Raw genomic sequence first — 19,924 nt, 5'->3', positions numbered from 1 at the left:
TCCCTCTTTAATTCCAGATTCCAGTTGGCTCATCCGTGCTCCTGTACCTGACCGTGGACCTCGCCTCTGGCTCATCTGTGCTCCTGTACTTGGCTGTGGACCCTGCCTTAGGCTCGTCTCGCGCCCCCAGCTGTCCCCCAACTCCATCTGGATGAAGCTCATCTGCTGGACTTTTTAAACATGCAGTTGTAGAGTTAGATAAGCTAATTCTTCACTAAGAGTTCTGGTACATCGCCTGTCCGTCCTGGGGGAGGATCCCTCCTTCATGTGGACACCCCTGAGGTTTTTTTTTTGTTTGTTTTTTCCGAAATCGTATTTTTTTTAGGAGTTTTTCCTTACCCCAAAAGAGGGTCTAAGGGCAGGGATACCCAGTTTAGCTTAGTCTATTTAGTTTAGTTTAGCCACTAACTATATAATTCTGCGACTTCATGTTCTTTATAATTTCATGTTTACTATACATTTACCGGTATGAAGCCCAATGAGATGACTACTGTTGTCATATTGGGCTATATAATTAAAGTTGAATTGAATAACAAAATAACGCTTAATTTTTTCCCCTGCATATATTGATCCTTAAACATTAGTCTTTATTTAGATTTAAAGCTGAGAGGGTGAACAACGTTTCAGGGGCCCCTAAGGGCCTCCAAACCTTTAACCTGAGAGTTTGACACCAACTGTAGGAGTCCAAACAGCTGTAGAGAGGGCAGTGTCGCTCACCTCTCCCTGCTGTACTGTAGCGCAGCGGTTTGACATGAGACAGCCCCCTAGGTGTCTCACTTTCTCAGTGTTTGTATGGACTGGAGCGCAGCGCCGGCTGCCCGCCCGCCCGCCTGCCTGCCCGCCCGCCTGCCTGCCTGCCTGCCTGCCTGCCTGCTGCTCGTCTGACTGACTGGCTGCGTTGACGTCAGCGCCGTGTTGATTTGCTAAGGCGAGAGAAGAAAGGAGTTAGTGCGTGTTGAGAGAGCGGGTCCTGCGAACTGCCTTACTATGGTGTAGCCACAATCCCCGTGCACTAAACGGAGACAAACGTGCAACTTAGGTGAGTACAGACCCGGGCTAAAAGGCAGCTGCATTGACCTCCACCGGCGACAAGTGCCAGCGCCGCCACTCCGCACGCCTCCACCGCAGCTTTCTGTGCGTTATTTCATTCACCATATGGATGTTTGCGTGCATTTCTTTCACTCACGCTTGCGTCGCGTGTCCTCGTTCAACCTCTTAGCTGAAGTTGCCAGAAAACGCCACTTTGGCACGCAAGTTGGACGCGCGCTCCGGAGTTGCGGCTGAAAGCAAGTGTTTACCTGATTGCGCTGCAAGGTGTTGAAGTTTGCGTTAACGTGTGTTATGTTGGAGATATGGCAATTGACGTAACCCTCCCTCCCCCCCTGTCTGGTTAGTATTCCGGAGATTCAGTCAGAGGACGTGAGGTCTGGCTGCTTCACCTGGAGCCAGACAGCGCATGACGCCGGGCTGCTGGCTGCGTGTCACTTGAATGGAGATTTGGCCGTTTTGGGTTTTTGGGGGGACGCGAATTGTGCCATTTTGTGACAGCGACGCACTTGCCCGTCCTTGTGTCTCCAGCAGACGTGGTTTATTTAACTGTGATGACATCACGATGAGCCCCGGAGACGGTGGTCTTTAAACACGAAACAAGCCCCAGAACCCAGTTGGACCACAGGTGATTGATTGGTTGGTTGATTGATTGATAGACGGGTAACTAGATTTTAGACCAGTTGCCAATATGGCTCGCGCGCGCATCATGCTGTGAGGTGAGGAGCTGGTAACAAATGCAATGGCAAATTGATTGCTGATCGAACCTGTCTGATCCCTCTCTTCCCTCTTTCACTCCTTCTCCTCCTCTTTATCCTCGCGGCAGCTGCAGCTGCAGCCGGGCAGCAGTGGAGTATTTAACCCCGGCTTAAACAAACTCTGCCAGCGCGTCGATGCCACATCCCGGCTGCTGTCTGTCTGTCTCTGGTGCACTTTTGCTGCGCGCAGACACGGTTCCATTTCTGCTCTCCCCCCTGCGTTTGCTGTCTGTCACCGCGGCTCACCGTCTGGGATATTGAGCGGCGTTTATTCCTGTTGTGGCTGGCTCGTCAAGGTGCGCAACGGCAGACAACTCGTGACCAGATTGATTAAGGTCTCTTTTTCTCAAGTCGGCCTTTCCAGGGAAAGAACCTCCGGCAGCTTCATGTGCTTAACGCTGTGTTTTGTTTCTATGCGTAATGCACAACCTTTTGTGTATCATTTGTCTGGTGGAGAGAGGGCTGTCTAGACGCGCGCGCAGCTCCCTTCTCCAAATCCAAACTTTCAGCCGCGGAGCGCAGCGAGCATTGATCCCCGACGGGCTCGTAAATCGCAGCTATTGGCAAACATGTAATAAAGATCATTCAGGGCTGGAGGCATGATCTCTGATGCCGGTCAGGAACGCAGCTGTGGCCCCTCCGTATTCGCCTTGTGTTCCGAACAATATTTTGCCCGTCATTCTCACAGCTCAAACGAAACATCATGTAGCTGTTTATTTTTCCTTTTTTTTCTCACCAGTCCTTTTATGGTTGCACATATTGACCCCTCAATTCTCAATCAAACCTGTAGATTAGATTTCAAGAGGTCTATGAGGCGTCTTGGCGTGAATTATTATTAATATTATAAATATGAAACTTTCCTGTGGAAGTTTGGGAGAATGTTCTTCATATTAATGAGCAGATCAAGAGGAAAAAGCCAAATGAGCTGCCAAATCTTGTAATTGGTCATAGAACTGGATAAATGAGGCCATCAATGGGCTCAGGCAGAATGTGGGTCAGTGGATGGATTTAACTCTTTCTACTCTGTGCCCTCTTTTTTTATTTCCATAAAATAAATGAAATAAATCTGTGTTTTGTTGGTCATCTTAGGTGCATGCTGGTGACCGGATCTTAATTTAACCAGGCTTTCATTATGGGTCAAACAGGTTTCAGGAATGAGGTGGAGCAACATGTTGCCCTGTTAGCTTGAATTATAAAATGTACCCACAGACACCCATTCATTCAGGATTTTCAACATTTGCAAGCACAGGCGCTCTCTGGGGCCGTGTTGTGGGTTTTTGCCTCATCTTGCTGTCTTTTTCGCCCATTTTTTGGCCACTGCTCTCCTGCTCCTGTCTGTGATGAGAATACTGAGTAAGATGCTATTTGAGGCTGCTGACGGTCTTTGTGAACCCAGACGCAGTGAGAGCCTACAATTCAGCCTTGTTTAACTGGTGTATATCCCCATCAGATAAGCAAATGAAGACATCTCTTTAACATAACATATGCTGGACCTATTGGTATGCAGGATGAGCCTGTTGGACAGCTAACAAATTGTCTCTCTTCAGAAAATCCAATCAGTGCCGTCTGCTAATATAAGAACGCCACTAAGTATTCTTCCCCATTCATGTGTTTGTAATTGAAGCCTGCAGAAGTCTGATATTAAACACTTTTTTAGAAGAAATGTTCCTCTTTAAAGACGCACTCTGATGAAAATTGTGTTTTTCTTGTCATATTTTTCTGATGATGGACATGTATAAAGAAAATTAAGCTCAAAATTGCATTTCTTAGTATTTATTTATCCAAATTGTTGTGAATCTGGAGCAGACAATAAATGCAGTTTGAAAAAGAGCTTACCGGTATTTGTTATATAGAAAATACGCCGAGCCACAAGCTCCCTGTTCCGCTCCACTCTGATGCATCCACTTGCAGATGCATCCACTAGATGTACGTCTAGCTCCGAGCTGGCACCGGGCTCAAAAGTGTACAGCCATGTAGCTCCTATGTTAATCAGTGTATTTGTTGCTCAGGTAATGGTAGGTTGGGGTTTTGAGGGGTAGTAAGCTAGCGGGAGAGCATGTTGTGACACAGATGAGTGACAGGAAGTGGGGGTTGGGTTGCTCCATGCCAAAATTTCTAATGAAGAGGTGAATTTCTAATAAAATACAGCCGCTTTGCAGAAACTGTCCTAGACAACAACATAAATCAAATCAAACCATTTTTTTATATAGCACTTTTTAAATATAACACAACACAAAGTGCTTCACACAATTTTTTTATACATATATAAAAACAAGCAGAATATTGAAATAAAGGACAATATACATTTTTGGAATTGTAAATAAAAAAATGTTTCCACCGTTGACATTTCTCTTTTTTTTTCCATCCAGGTTTGACTTTGTTTACAAAAACAGCTAAAATCTCTGCTGAGCGGGGAAAGCGAGCCTCATGAGTCGGCCTGGCAGGTTACATCAATATCATGGATTTAACTAAAATGGGTATGATCCAGCTCCAGAACCCCAACCATCCCACTGCCCTGCTGCAGAAGGCCAACCAGATGCGTTTGGCTGGGACTCTGTGCGATGTGGTCATCATGGTCGACAGCCAGGAGTTTCACGCTCACCGGACTGTGCTTGCCTGCACCAGCAAAATGTTTGAGATCCTCTTCCACCGCAGCAGCCAGCATTATACCCTGGACTTTCTTTCACCAAAGACTTTTCAGCAGATTTTGGAGTATGCTTACACTGCCACTCTTCAAGCCAAGGTGGAGGACTTGGATGACCTTCTGTATGCAGCCGAGATCCTGGAGATTGAATACTTGGAGGAGCAATGCCTCAAGATCCTGGAAACCATCCAGTCCTCAGATGAGAATGATGTGGATGTCAACGCTAATGATGGGAGCACAGAAGACGATGAGGAGCGCAAAGGCCAAAATGGAGCGAAGAACTCCAAAAAGCATTCCCTGGAGACTCCCAACCTGTCAGGAGCTCAGCAAGCCTCCAACATGCCTGGCATGGTTGACCAGAGTCCCTCTGTCTCCACCTCCTACAGTGTTTCCAACCTGAGTCCCACCAAAGCCGCTGTGGACAGTCTGATGAGCATCGGCCAGTCTCTGCTCCAGCAGGGCTTTGGTGGTGAGCAACCCGTCCACATTAATTCCCACCACCTGATGACCGACATCAAGACTGAGATGATGCAGGTGGACATGAGTGGCAATGGACATGACAGTCCTCAGAATATGGAGTCCAGCGTCTCGAGCAACGGAGAGCGAAGCGGAGAGGACAGGAACCGAGATGGTCCCGGAACGCCAACGAGGAGCAGCGTGATCACCAGCGCTCGAGAACTGCATTATATCCGTGATGACAACATGGGCGACCAGCAAGCCGAAGTCAGCCAGATGGGGCTGGAAGCAATGGCAGGAATGACTGAGAAACACCTGGCCTCACTATATTCGCTTCCTGTCAATCATAAATCCGATGCCATGATGTCCATGCCGGTGTCCATGGCTTCTGGTCTCCCCATGTCCCCTGCCCTGGCGATGTCCATGGACTTCAGTGCGTATGGGGGGCTGCTGCCGCAAAGCTTCATCCAGAGAGAGTTCTTCAGCAAGCTCGGGGAGCTGGCAGTGGGGATGAAACCGGACGGCAGGAACCAGCATGAACGTTGTAATGTTTGCGGCGCAGAGCTACCAGATAATGAAGCCGTGGAGCAGCACAGGTAAGCTTCCTTCCCTCTCCAGTCTGTCTCCTTTGTCTTTGAGTTTATCCCATTTCAAAACTCATATAGGTGCATCTTCTGCATTTTGATTTTAAAATTACACACTTTTACATAATTGACGATTTCAATGGTTTTATAAACATATTGTCACTTTTTAGGCTTAAACTATTTAAAATGGGTGAAGCGGTTTTCTTTTGTTCTACTTGATCGACTTTAACAACAATTGACCCAATCCTTTTATGTTTCTGTTTTATTGCACTTGCATGAGTTCCATTTACAGTCACATAAAGCCCAGTTTTGTGCAGTCGCCAGCTCAGAACCGGAGATTTACTCCTTTAGTAGCTGCCAAGCTTGCCCAGGTGACTGCTGAAGCAATGCTGTCTTAACATTGTCCAAGACCATTAGTCACACCTTCCAAGATGTGGGCGGCAGCTATCACACACACTTACCAATGTGGAGCTCCCTCATCCAGGACCCTGCTCCCCTCCCTTTTCCCATAACTGCACAAGGGGGGCCCTTATTAGCTTGATAATTGGAGTAGACGGTCAGCTCAGGAAATGAGTGCTGAACCCGAGACAAGGAGGTAGTTCTAGGACAGGAGAGTGGCAGCTGCGCAGCACTGTTTCAGTCGCTGCATATAAATAAAGCTTTAAGGCTGAGTAATTTTACAACACATTCAGAAAACCTCCTATTGATCACAGAGCAGCAGTAGTCTCCTACCTTTTTTTACTTTTTCAGACTACGGACCGCTTTATTGTCAGACAATATTTTCACGGACGTATAAGGCCAAAGTGGCCATCCGTTTATTTTATTTGTGTGGGTAAAGTTTATCTTTACCCTCTGTAAAATGTCTGCAGCTGCTTTAAACTTTGTTTGTAAACTAGATTTTATGAAGGAACCATCCACATGTGATTTAGATTTACCTTTAACCCATAACTGTCAAAGTGGAAGCTAAGAATGGAAGCTAACTTCAGCTTTGTCTGACTTTTAAGGTGCAATGAATTTAAAAAACAAAAAGGGAAAGCGGTCACAAAAACTGGTATTATCTAAATACCATAATTATATATTATATATTAATATAATTAATGTGAATACACCATTAAAACAACTTTATTTGCAGCATCCTCAGAAGATTAGACAGCCAGTTAATGAATATTCTGCATTATTATCATGGTCTGTGGGAACAACTGTCACAATGAATCCATATTTGGAGTAAAGACTCCTGGTTTTTGTTTGTTAAATGTAGATTTCTTTTATTTTGAAGTTGAAGGCTCTTCTTCTCGTTTCCTCACTGACTCTTTTCTGTGAGAAGAAACTTTTCAGAAACGTTTGTTTTTTGTCGAATTTGGATGGATTTTAAACACCTGATCGAGCGACTTGACATGCGTCAAGAATGAGTCGGATGTGGTGGAGAGAATCCAGTAGTTTTCCAAAATAAAACTTCCCTCAGAATCAGATTTTAAATAAAACTGAAAAAATATAAGTTGTGTTTTTAAATTTTACCAGCTGTCCCACAGACCTGTATCAGTAGTGGTCCATGGCCTGAGGATTGGGGACCTCTTCAGTACAGTACCAATATCTGTCTTGTCCAAATTGACTTGCATTTCTTGTTCGATGTGTTCTTACATCACATGTGTGGATTTCTGCACAGTCAGGGAGATCTTTCCTGTTCTGGAAACTTCTTTTTTCTTAACTTGAAGGCCACCTTCTCACCCTGCAGTGTTTGCTCAAATCAATAGGAATGCAAAGTGGTTAAAGTTCACTTGTGGATTTGAACCCCCTCACCCATCTGATCATTCTTGAGCCCAGTATCTTGGCATACATAGCTTTGAGCTGATTCAGTCCAAGTTTTTTTTTCTTTTCGTATTTAGCTGAGAATGAATGTCAGGGAGCAGCTTTTGCCCATGGGAGAGGTGTCCTTGTTTGCAGCCACACATTGCATTACAGTGCAGCGTTTTCACACTGTTTAATAACAGCCGCAAAGTTGCTTACTTTTCGCCGCTGGTAATTACTTCTGAAAGTGTAGACTTTTGTGTGGCCTTCATGACAAGTGGCCATTATTCATGCAATAAAAGGGGAATTTCTGCATGGATTGACACAGTGTTCATCCTTTGTGGGGGGAAAAAAGGAAACTATAAAGGTGGATTTTGAGCTGCTTATGATCCAAGCGCAACAGCTTAAAAATGCACTTAAGCTTCCATGTGAGAGCCAGTAATATAGTCTCAGTGTGTTAATGGACAGGCTACATTCGCCTCCGTCATGAGAAAAGTCTACTGTGTGTGAAATGGTTGCCTGTGTTTCAAGAGGAATTTCATCAATCTGCTCAAGCTGGGAAATCTTGTATCAAAGGAGATTTCCAAACCGTTTCATGCATTGATCTCTGCGCTTCAGCCTGCAGCATACTAATGGGTTAATTTGCAGTGGTTGATACACTGACACGACACTCTTTAATATTGCATGTGCTGTCCTGACAGCCTCATGAAGTGTAGAAATCAAACATTGCATCACCCCACTTTCTGCTTCGCTGTCCATACATGAAAGCTCAGTTGTGCAAGCCTGACATGCTTGATGCTCCTCATGTTTTCTCAAATTCCTTTGTGGGTCATTTGATAGCAAATCAAGTTCACGCTTCGTTTCTTTCTTTTTTCTTTTTCTGTGTACACTGTCGTCTCACAGTCGATTCTTTTGATGTGCGTTCATGATGTTTTATTTCAGACAAGTGGAGTCGTGTTCCCTCTGACTAATTACACATCATTTCTGCGTGGCCGCTGTGTCAGGGTCGCCGTTGTCCCTCCAACAAATGCATAAAGAGGTTGGCAGAGTTCACTTGGAGCAGGCAGGTCAAGTCAAACATGAGTGTAATTGTTTCCAGATGTGGCACAGGTCAGTGGTGTGAGGTGTCTGTGTGTGTGTGCTTCAGTGTTAAAACGAATGCACCAGAAAGTACCCACTTCCTGTATAAATCTCGTCTCCGCTGCCTCTCATTCCTCTGTGTCCTGGATTATATCATAACAAGCACCACACCTACTCTGACACTCCGCAAGTGCTGTGTTTAAAGTTTCCCATAGATGTGTGTTTATGGTAAAAAATGGAGGATCTTAATAGTCCTAATTTAAAATCACTGCTCTTGTGTATGAATAGTATTCATTCTTTGTCCATTTTTCAAAGCATGCAATCAAATATGAGCTATTTGATTTCTGATGACACTGCCGTGTGCACTTCAATCAAATATAACAATACCTTATTTAAAGGGGGGTTGAAAAAAAGTAACAAATACATGTCAGAGTATGAATCCAGCTGTGTTATTTACTGCAGAATTTGCTCAAAACCAACCATAATGTTAGAAAACTGTACGAAATTGATCAGAAACAAAACCATTGATTTACTGGCATGTAGTATTGTGTTCTCATGTCTGTGCTCCACCTGTGTGTACATGCATGATGCAATCAGAAAGAAATAATCACGTGCCTGATTCAACTAATCCAGGTCAGTTTGGTAAAGGTGAAGCGCGGGGAAGTCGACGTCACTGCAAGCAGACAAACATACAGTGCACAGCGGCGGTACTAAAGCCTAGTCTGAAAGTACTTCGGATCTCTCAAAAACGAATCAGAACATTTTTAATAAATCTGCCACAGTCTGCAAGACGGGCAAAGCTAGCACGGGAAGTACAACAATCCTAACCCTCTATAAACATAGCAGGACGTTGAAACAGAAACAACAGTATTGGTAAGCACGGCACAAATGAAAGTGCCTACTGTCTTAAAAAATGTCATCTCATCTGCATTTCAGTGAAAAATGAAATTCTCCTTGAACTATATGTTAAGTCCAATCATAAGAAGTCTGAAGCTCCTCCATCCACCGAGGAAGAGTTGTTTTCACAACAGACAATTGGAGCTTTTCTTTTCTTTCAATCCTTTTCATATGTGTGTGCAGCAAACAACTTTTCAAATCTTGAAAGCCCTGAAAGCAGTGCATGAAGAATTGTAAGTGGCACACGCGTTTTTTTTCTTCAACCACAAAAACAAAATAGTTCAAAAGGCAAAAAAAAAAGTTTGAAGCTGTAACGTAATGGGGATTTTCTTTTTTCTGCTTAAAAATAAAGCATCAGTGAAATTAAAAAAACTAACTTCTTTCTGTCGTCAAGATGTTGGCACCAAATTCATAGATTTAGGTTCCAAATCTAAATATTGCACTGTATTGTGCCCCCAAAACCACATATCCAGTCACATGTTCAATTGCATGAGATGTATAGGTTTACAAATTTTACATTACCTCATCCTTTGCTGTTTTGCATCACCTGCAGAGATTTTGTTCTCAAAAGTTGAGTTGCCATCACACATACGCACAAAATTTTATCGAAATTATAGAAATGTTGAAAAATACAATTTCACAATTACAGTTTTTCCATTTCTTTGGTCACGTGACTCAATTAATTCGAAAAAAGTGTTTCCATTGTAGTTTTGCAAAATGTCAATTTCGATACGCCTCAAAAACCACCTCCTCCAAATTCTAAAAAAGTTTTTTTCAATTCACGCAAATATCGTTTTTCCATTAGGTGAATTTGTAATGGCAGATCCAACTCGCGCAGGTCCATAGTCAATGGAAACGCAACAAATGAAGCTTAGAATGAGAGTCCAGCTACATTCATGTTGGCCTCAGGAATGTGCGATCAAGTGGCCACTTCCAACAAAAAGTCTATTTAAACGGTTGTTTTGGGCTCCCGCATTCAAAACTTTCACGTTCATGTGTAGCTACACAGATTTCTACCACTGACTGTTGTCAAGCTCTACGTACAAAACGCGCGGACATTAAACTCGCATTTAAAGTTAAACCAGGTTGAGGTTTGACCAATCAGGGTCTCAGAAAGGGTAACGACTTATAAGTAGCATACCTTTAAAGTCACAGAAGTGTCTGAATATTGATCGTGGAGCAGACATTTTTAATTGCAATTTTTGCCTGGACGGAGTTATGACACCTAATCTTTGATATATCGGAGAAGGATTTGCAAGATTTGCACCGCGTTCTTGAACGTGCATTTTTCACATGCCTTGATTGTCCGCAGCTTAACAGGGACTTAAATGAATATTTCAATAACCCTTGTCTTGAAAACTAGGAATCAGTGCTACAGTTTTAAACAAATGCAAATGATGCACAAGGTTGTTTTTTTTTTACAAACAGGTTAACAAAGGACTAAAACGTACTCTGCCTGTTATTCTGAACCCAGATTCTAGTTCACAGGAACTATCCTTGGGTTTATCTCTTTCACCTAATCGCCCATTTTCATGCAAATGACTGACCCTCACCGTAATGTACATCCCATAAGCGAAAACACTTTATAGCATGTACATGATGATAATAATCAAATCTTTAATGACCGAGTTGTCTGTTCCATCTTTTCTTTAGAAAAGTGTGAATGAAAAGGACTCATCAGTGATTCCTGCCTCTGCTTCTCCTCATGTTTATTTATTTTTTTGTTTCGATGAAGGTTGTGTCGGGGTGTAAGGTGGCGGTGGATATAACCACGCCACATTAACCTCCGCACGCGCTCGCGCTTGTGTTCATTGCTTTCCATACACGTTTCCCTCAGCAGCGGCAGCCAGAGCTCACTCTTCCATTTCCTCTCCTTTTGTGGCAAAGGGGGACCGAGGGCCCTCTAATACCCCAGGCCCCAGGTGTTTAAACAGCAAGCCCATGGCCCTTATCTGTGCATATCGGAGAAAGACAGATAACCCTTGGCAATCCTTCTTAGTAAACCAAGAAGCGTGGATCACTGTCCACTCCAGTTTTTTGTTTTAGTTTGTTTTTTTTTGCAGGCGATAGATGTGCATGCATGAGAACTCGTGTATGTGTAATGGGCAAGCTGAGGTCGGGTCAACTTTTTTCCTAACACGCTGACTTTTGGGTTTTGCCCACAATCAACCATTAACTTCCAAGTTTTACGCTTTAACAGCAGAAATGATTGGGTTCATGATCTCGGTGTAGAAATATAGGATGAAAAGGTGTAATGATTCATTTGAACAAAGATTTGATTCATATCATGATTTTTGGTTTTGAACTATCCAATTTGATCTGAATCACTGACCTACAGCAAAATCGATCCAGGACATCTTTAGCCAAAAATTCAACCAGTGTGACTCAGAAAGAAATATTTGGGTACTGAACAGTACAGGTGAAGTTTTCCAGATTCCTTGTGTTTCTTGCAAGATAAAGTGTAAGTTAAATATGTGCACAAACAAGTAAACAAGAATTAATGTCAAATCTATTCACATTTTGGGTTCCTAAAGTTCAGTCTACTGTTGGTTTTTCACATCAAAATAATCCAAATGGAATATTATTAAAACAATCTAGCTCACTGTATGTTCACATGACTTCACGACTTGCTATATTCAAAGCATTGTTACACATTGGACTGGATTGATCATTTTTTGCTTTCATCACGTGTTGTCTGCTGTGATTTGCTTAATTGTTTTTATGTTATAGTAAAAAAGACCTACCCTGCCTCAATTCAAATGCAATGCTCCAACATCAATGTAATCAATTCATTTGATTTTGATATGATTTTATAATGGTAAAGGTTGATTAACAATGTGCCTCATACAGATCTATCCAGTTGTATTGGAGGAGTAGAAATCCATTCATCAATTAAGCCGATTAATTGTTACACCCCTATTAAAAAGGGATCGTAGTTAGCGGTTTTTGTTTTTACTATCATCATTGCCACTTGAAAGAAGGAAATTTAGGACTTTTGTCATGTTTGCTCTTTGACTTTTATTCATTGTTCATAGTGTTTTCTTTTTATCCTCTTGATTTAATGGCTTCAACGCTTCACTGCCCACTTTAAGATACTATTATCATTTTTGTCTAACAACATCCTGGACATTCATGCCAGGAGGGCTATATTGTATAACTTATCATGACTAGTTCATAAAAAATTAGATAGTGTCTCCACTTTTTTGAGAAAGCAATCTCAAAAATGAGATTTCTTTTCCCCTAAAGCAAAACAAAAATGTCTTGATCACATTAAGCATTGTTGTATATTTTGATTTTCCAAATTCACTCTGATTGCCCTTGTGAATATCTAAGTACAGATATGTGTTGAGACACCAACAGAGATGCACTGGTGAGGTTTATAATAGAAGACCCCCTTGTGTGTACAAAATAATTGTGAGGTGTGAATGATTTGTAGCAGGTTAAATGACATTAGGTTTATTGTCTCACTCTTGTTCACCGAATGGAACATCCCAAAATAAAGCATCGTGAGGCAAAGCAACCGACTGGTCATAACCTGCAAAACTGCAAACATTTTTTCTGCTTTCTGAGAGCCGTCTTGCAACAAAGCATCCATTACATGAGAGTGGATTACCCCCTATTTGAGATCACTCTGTGAGCTAAGTCTCCCCAGCTTGCACTCAGAGGTACAGTACATGTTGGTGTAATAATCCAGTGGCACAAAAAGCCCCACTCAACGAAAACACCTCTCCAAGAAAAGCCACAGACAACAGCAGAGGGTTTATTCAAGTCCGGGCTGCCACATGGCCTGTCTTTTTATCCACAGACAGGTGCTTTTTCTGCCCTTATTGGAGGTGCGGTGTTTGTTTATGCCCCTGAGGAACTGCCGCTTTGACCGAGCACGCGGTGATGGCCACAGTGGAGGCAGCTGCTGGCTGAGGCCCAATTATAGACCGGCTTTAAAAGGCTCTGGTTGAACCGTAAAGATTTACACCGCCATCGCTCTGATCTCAGATCTGGGCTCTGTCCTCACTGTCGGGGTAGGGAGATGTATCGATTAAAGACTTAACACAGGGGGGCTACATCATGTGGAATGGACACATGCACATGCACTTCTCAGTGCAGAAGGAGCATGCTACTGTTTTGATGTTCGGCAATAGCATCAGGTCGCAAAAGTGAACTCTGTCAGGTCTAAATCTGTAAATGGGAAATGTTGAGGGAAAAGTACAGAAATCAAGAGTTTCTGTTTGGGTTCTAAGATCCTAAAGGTAGTTATGACAACTGAAAGATGCTATCTAATCTTTGAGGTTATTAGATCCCCTGCCTGCTTTTAGATAAGAGTGGTAAGGGGGGCTTACTTACTAACAACAAGCAGGCAAACTGGCTTGATGTGACCAGCTGGCCCTGTGTGGCTAATGGCAGACATGGCCTTTCTGGCTCAAACAAACCCATGGGGCTCTTTTTGTTGTTGTTGTTGGAGCATCATGCTTTCCAAGGTTGGTTGATGGTGGCACTTTTTTCTGGAGGTTGGATTTTAAGGGGCTCAAGGGCGGGATACTAATTACAGGCTGTTATCAGGTGACATGCAAATGTCTTATCAGGCTCAACTTCCTGATGCCGATCTTTGAGTCACAGAAGCTGCTGGCAGAAGATGAGGCGTAGCTTCGGTTTATCTGGAGCCTCGCAGAAGATGAGTTCAAGCACGGAGGAAACTTTCCTACTGTACTAAAGTCCATTAACCCTCCACTTGAAAAGTCAATAGAATTAGAAAGATATGGCCCTAAATTTCAGTGGGTTTTAGTTCTGGTTCAGAGAGCCCTGACTGTGTTCTCCTGGATGTGAGGCACTCCTGGTTCTAATCCCATCGATATCCCATTAGCATCTCCTTTATGGGTCCCTGCCACATGAAAGAAGATGTGTCGGTTCCTTCTCTCTGATTCTATCGCTCTGGCAGACTGTGGGGAGGACAGCCACAAAGACTAAATGTGTTGCAGCCAAAGGGCCAACCCAAGTGTGCTTACAAATGTCCTGTCGATGAGTGTGAATGTGTGTTTGTGGATAAAGCCCCCAGTGCCACCTCAGAGGCCCGAGTCTCCCTGGGAAGTATCAAAACTGGAGCCCTTCGTGGCGTCCAGTTTGAGAGCGTCTAATTAGCCTCTTTGTTGCCACTTGAATGGTTCGCCAAAGATTGGCAAGGGGCCCCAATGGAGTGATATCAGCAGGCTAAGAAGCTGCCCATAAAAATCACGCCCACTATTATCTCCAGCGTCATCTGTCACAAAGGAGATCTCAGGTAGGAATATGAGGACCCAAAAGCAAAATTTAAGCTTTTTATTCTCTTCTTCAGAGGTGGAGAAGTCATGTTATGCTTTGTGAGTAAAAATTAGATTGACCCTTTTCTCCTATCAGGGCATTTTTCCATAAAAATAAAGTGAAAAAAAAAACATCCCAATTAAATTTAAACAAATTAATTTTAATTAAAATGTTTTGAAACAATCCTTTTCTCCACATATCAAAGGGACAATTATACACTGAATAAGTTCAGCCTGACTTTCCAAACTTGTACTATCAATTGCCTTCTTATGCTGGGAAGGCGGAGCCTATAGCAGCTGTCATTAGATGGCATCTACCCTGGACAGGTGGCCTGTACATCACAGGGTACAATGAAGTGCCTTGTTGGCAAATGTAGTGCAAGCCTTGTTTTTAAGTTACTATTCACGCAAAAAGTAGATTTGTGTTTGTGAATATTTGCATATATATACTGTGTGTGTATATATATACACACACAGTATATATATGCAAATATATATATGCAAATATATATATGCAAATGTGGTGTGTATATATATACACACACACCACACGAACGTTGTTTGGATAAATGTAAAATCACATTTATTTAAAAGAAAAATCTGAAATTTAAAATTGAGGAAATTTTCCTTTTTTATCTGGAAATCTTGTTTCATTTACATTTATTTGTGTAAAAACCAAAGGTTTGAGAAATTATCTTAAAGATCTTAACAGATCGTGATAATAGTTTTTTTTTCCTCAAAATAAAAGAAAATATTTTAAGAAATGTTGAGTTGTAAAGAAAAGTATTTTAACAAGTTATTTATAATTCTTATAGTTCTTCTCCAAAAATTCCAGATTTGAAATTATGGATTATTTGGGTGTTGTTGTTTTTTTTTTATTTGTAGAAAATGATTACAATTTCAGTGAAGGTTATGTTTGACACAAAATAATAAATTATAAACCCAACATTTTTAAGGTTTGATCAAACCTTTTATAAGCTTCAGTCAAAAAGGGGGGCAAGATTTGAAGAGGAAAAGTTATTTCCCAAGATGAATGTGGTTGTGTTATCTCCAAGCAGCCTGTGACTGTCTGACTGTTTTATAATGCCCTCAGATCTATACTTGTGGCAGCTGACGCGTCGCTCAGCGAGCGCCGCGGCAGGAGTGCAATGAATGTCACTACGACTTGCTGCTTTAGCGCTGACCGACACGTTTTAAGCCCCGCTGTAATCCAGGAGGGATCAGTTGGGTAAATCATGGCATAAAGCTTAAAACCATAATTGATTTATGTATTTGCTGACCGGAGACGCTCAAAGAGATTACCAGACGGAGAGAGCTGATGATGGATAGGCCTGCTCCCCCCATCACCACCTCCACCACCACCAGCTTGCTCTCAAAGGCTGCTGGCAAGGTGGGGGATGAATTAAACCGAAGGGAGATTTGTCTGCTTGAATGTCTGAAAACAGACCGAGTCTGAGAATGAATACATTCATCATTATAGATCCGAAACACTGCATTGCAAAGGGCGACTTCACCTGCTTGAAAATGTTGATCCATTTTATCCAAAAGTTCACACTGGAAAGAAATATTCTAAAAATTCCCAAAACTTACATGAAATACTAAATGAAAGAAATGCAACAATTATTTAAACAATGTTTCATTTGTTATCTATAATAGTATATATACAGAACATTTTGGAAGTTTTTTTCCATTTAAACATTTTGGAATATAAACAGTTCCCTAAATGATTTCCAAGTAAAAAGGATTTTTTTTAATGTAATATGATATTATAAACAAATATTCACATTTTTTGTTGATGTGTTTGATTGTAAACAGTTTTTGATTTTCACTCATGCACATCAAGAATGGTTTTCCTTATCCAGCCTGTCAGAAGTCTTTTTTTTTTTTTTTTTTTTTTACCCTTTCTAGATTGTTTTGTGTCTGTCGGTTTGTCGGCCATGAAAGGTAAGATTGTAATAGGAGGAGGTGGTGGAGCTGGGGGGGCTATTCCATTTCCTGGACTGATCGCTGAAGCGGACGGCTTTGACATGTCATGACTCAAACAGCATCATTTCTGCCATTCCTGTCTCGCCGCTGACCATACAAATGATGCTGCAGGCTCCCGCCATATGCCATTAAGCATGCCGTGAAGCAGGATGCAGTTTTTATCCTCTTCCCATGCAGCCGTGCCCAGACACCCTCTGCAGCTCTTAGCTCTCCTCCCCTCACCTTGAAGGAAAGAAAAAGCGATCACAGCAGCAGTTTGCTCTCGTGTGGCTTTGTCCAAACCCATCTTTTCCTCTCTTCCTGCTCTGCCCTGTGTTTTATTGCCTCCTGGAAGTGTTGGTCTTAGGCGAGTGCAGCTCAAGCTTCCCTAACAGGTGTTTGGGTGCTTATCACCCACGTCTCTGCCCTTATCTCTGGCCCTCAGCTTCCTGCATCCTCTCTCTTGCATGCCTCAGAGTGGGGATATATTTCACTTAGCCTCTGACCCGAAACCTCCGTCTCTATCTCCTCATGGTCTTCCTTTGCGCTCTTTCTCCTGCTGACATGCAAAGCATGTGCACACCCAGAGAGAGGTGTATTGGTAGACGAGAAGAGGACATTTCACCATTGGCACCAAACTGTCTAATTTTCTATTTTTCATTTTTTCATCCAATAATATAAAAAAAAATCCAGTTTAAGTTTTTTGTGCAACAATTGGGGTTTGCAGTAAAAAGGCCCCAGTGGCAATTTTTGATGTTCCTCCCCGAGAGTTTGATCCAACATTTTGTCAAAGTGATTGGTCTCAGGCTGTGGCCCCACCTCCACATTCCCTCCGTCCTTCCCTTTTTCCAAGTTTCACAGCAGGACAAAGGCTAAAGTGTCTTTGGGATTGGGTTGTAGTGGTTTAGAGGGGGTTGTCCCCTCCAAAGACCTGACAGGGGCCTTTTTTTTTTCTCTTTTCCTTAATCCCCATCCCGAGAGGGCACAGAAGAGACGGAGCCTATGGTCTAACACCCATGAGAGAGCCTATTGTGAGCAGTGGGCTCTGTTACAGTAGGATGGATGTAGGGGTCTCAGGCCCAGATAAACTCTGGGGTCAGCCAGGACCCTGATATTTACAGTAGGCCCTTTCATTGGCCGAGTGAAACAGGAGCCCCCCTGGCCGAGGGGGAGGTGGTAGGACTTTAGCGGACGACCACTGTTTGTGCTCAGCCAGGCCTCCGCTATAGGTCAAAGAGCACGGGGGTGGGGCCGCAGGGGTTACAGACCTGACTTTTGTCTGGATGATGGGGGAGTTGCTGCTTCATGGAGGAGGAAAAAAGAGGGAACGTACGGTGGGGAAGACGCACACACACACACACGCACGCACAGGCCTTTAATGGGTCATAGAGAACGGCAGAAATTCCTAACATTTTTCAAAGACAGAAAATAAATCTATTGTTACTTTTGCTTTTACATCTGTTTGTTTTCAGGAATTTAAAAGCTGAACATTTTCAACGTGATTCAATTAAAAAAAAATCCGTTCAGTTTCTTATCCGTACAGTCATTGTTTGTCTGCACTGTAGGGGAAAAACAGTTTAATACAAGCAGAAACGTCTTTATTTTTGAATAATTTTATTTAACGTTTCAAAGATACGTAGGATACACAAATAGATTTTGTAATTTTTTTTAATTTAAAAGAAATTTTAAGTTTTAATACGGCACTTTAAAATTATAAATATAATTTTTGTTATTTTTTTATGGTGAGTTTTTTCAAGATGCAGAGCAGTCTGAACACACACACACACACACACACATATATATATTTGTTATTGCTGGTTATGGTTGGGCGTTGCCCTGAGAAGTGAAACATTTGCATCATCCTAAATGTCTGAAGGCCTTTTTCTTTTGTCCTGACATACATGAGCAAAGCACAAAAGTAACCTGCTGTGGAAGCAAAAAAAAAAAAAAAGGTATCGGTAGCCTGCGTAACCTGACGCTCCAGATGCACTTAGGTCATTTTCATTGTCACATGACATTCAATGCTTTGTGATAATCCTGAGTTTGTGACGGATCCAAATGGTCAAAGTGAGTCTCTTACGTGGAAATATTTGCTGCCAAGGACATTATTAACCTTAATCTCACAGGATCTATTACCAACCCAATTCAGTTTTTCATTAAGACGAGCAAGGAGAAGGGCCAGCATAATGCAAGAACTCACACCATCTGGCCGAAGACTCCAACATAATCGTTCTGTAGTCTTTGTGTCAACCTTGCACATTATGAGGGGAAAGCCACGCAGAGATGTGCAATACGGACGGCGGTCTCCCAGGCGTTCATTTACCAGAGCAGATTTAGTCATTTTTACTTGACAAGACAAGAAGGGTGAGAGGTCAGCAAGAGAGGACTTTACAGATGAAGCATGGTGTGGTGGGTGGGGGGGGGGGGGGGTATATAGGAGTTTTATTTGACCCCCACCTCTCACCCATATTGTCTGGAAGGTACACAAAGAGTTCTGTCCAACTCTAGTGGTCAGCGTTTCGGCTAAACACTCTGCCGCAGAGTTTTTTTTAAGTAACACTACAATCGCCATCAACGACCAATCATAGGACAAGGGTGACTCCTAATTTAAACCGTTTTTTAGGAAAAAACAGGAAAGAGGAGAAAATCTACTGCATTTTAGTCTTTTAAATCATTACTTAAACTGCTTAAAATTTGCTGCAGTCTCTGTAAAAAAAATCTTGTATTTAAAGAAGAAAATACTGTTATTTAATAGTATCTGAAATATTCTACACTTTTTATCATCCTTGTTACAAATAATTAAATGAAAGTCACAAAAGTTTATGTTGCTGCTGATTTTAAATGAAGACGGTTTTACCTATCACTATTTTGCAGAAACATAACCTAAAGTTTATTTTTTATATGCCACTTCTTTTGTTATTGAGGATACTCCTTTAACAAAATCGGATGTTTATTCAAGTGTGTGTACATAAATATATATACTGTATATGTAAAATATTTCCATTTATGGGACATTAGTAAAAGACTCTCTCGAAACGTCAATCAAAAAATAAAGAGAGATTTCTTTTCCAAAGCAGTCAATAATAAAAAAAAGGTAGAGATGGTAAACTGCTATGAATGTATTCACTCCTCTGTTACAGTAACCCTGGGTATTCGCATGAAAAGGTTAACCTTTTACTATAAAAAAAAAAGTGTTTAAAGAATTTAAGCTTGTTGAGCTCGGAGAACGGACAGAAGCGCGATGTGAAACGGCTTACGGGCGGTTGCATTTTCTTTGCATGTGTCTTGCTTTCTGTCCTCTAAATGCCCTTGACATGTTGGGTAGATCAAAAGCAGGGTGCGTACTACACAGTATAGCGTGGCCTCACACAGGAAAGGATGTGGATCAGAGTTGTGATAATATTATTTCATTCGTGC

General features: G+C 42.1%; 1 protein-coding gene across 4 annotated transcripts in view; it reads left to right on the top strand.

The window, feature by feature from the left end:
- The first annotated feature begins 730 nt into the window (after positions 1-730).
- The window catches only part of zbtb16a (zinc finger and BTB domain containing 16a), a 164,228-nt gene continuing 145,034 nt past the window's right edge, over positions 731-19,924 (top strand). For 2 of the 4 annotated variants that reach the window (XM_023962110.2, XM_023962108.2), the window contains exons 1-2: positions 731-1,039; positions 4,175-5,501. In XM_023962110.2, the coding sequence (XP_023817878.1) occupies positions 4,264-5,501 (1,238 nt within the window). In that variant the 5' untranslated portion in view covers positions 731-1,039; positions 4,175-4,263. Of the gene's footprint in view, positions 1,040-1,325; positions 1,676-3,856; positions 5,502-19,924 lie in introns of those variants that run through there. The other 2 variants (XM_078930309.1, NM_001305414.1) reach the window with 2 other exon arrangements.

The sequence above is a fragment of the Oryzias latipes genome, chromosome 14 (assembly GCF_053564925.1).
Source record: "Oryzias latipes strain Hd-rR chromosome 14, Olatipes_Hd-rR_3.1".
NCBI lineage: Eukaryota > Metazoa > Chordata > Actinopteri > Beloniformes > Adrianichthyidae > Oryzias > Oryzias latipes.
This window is presented reverse-complemented; position numbering and strand designations above follow the sequence as displayed.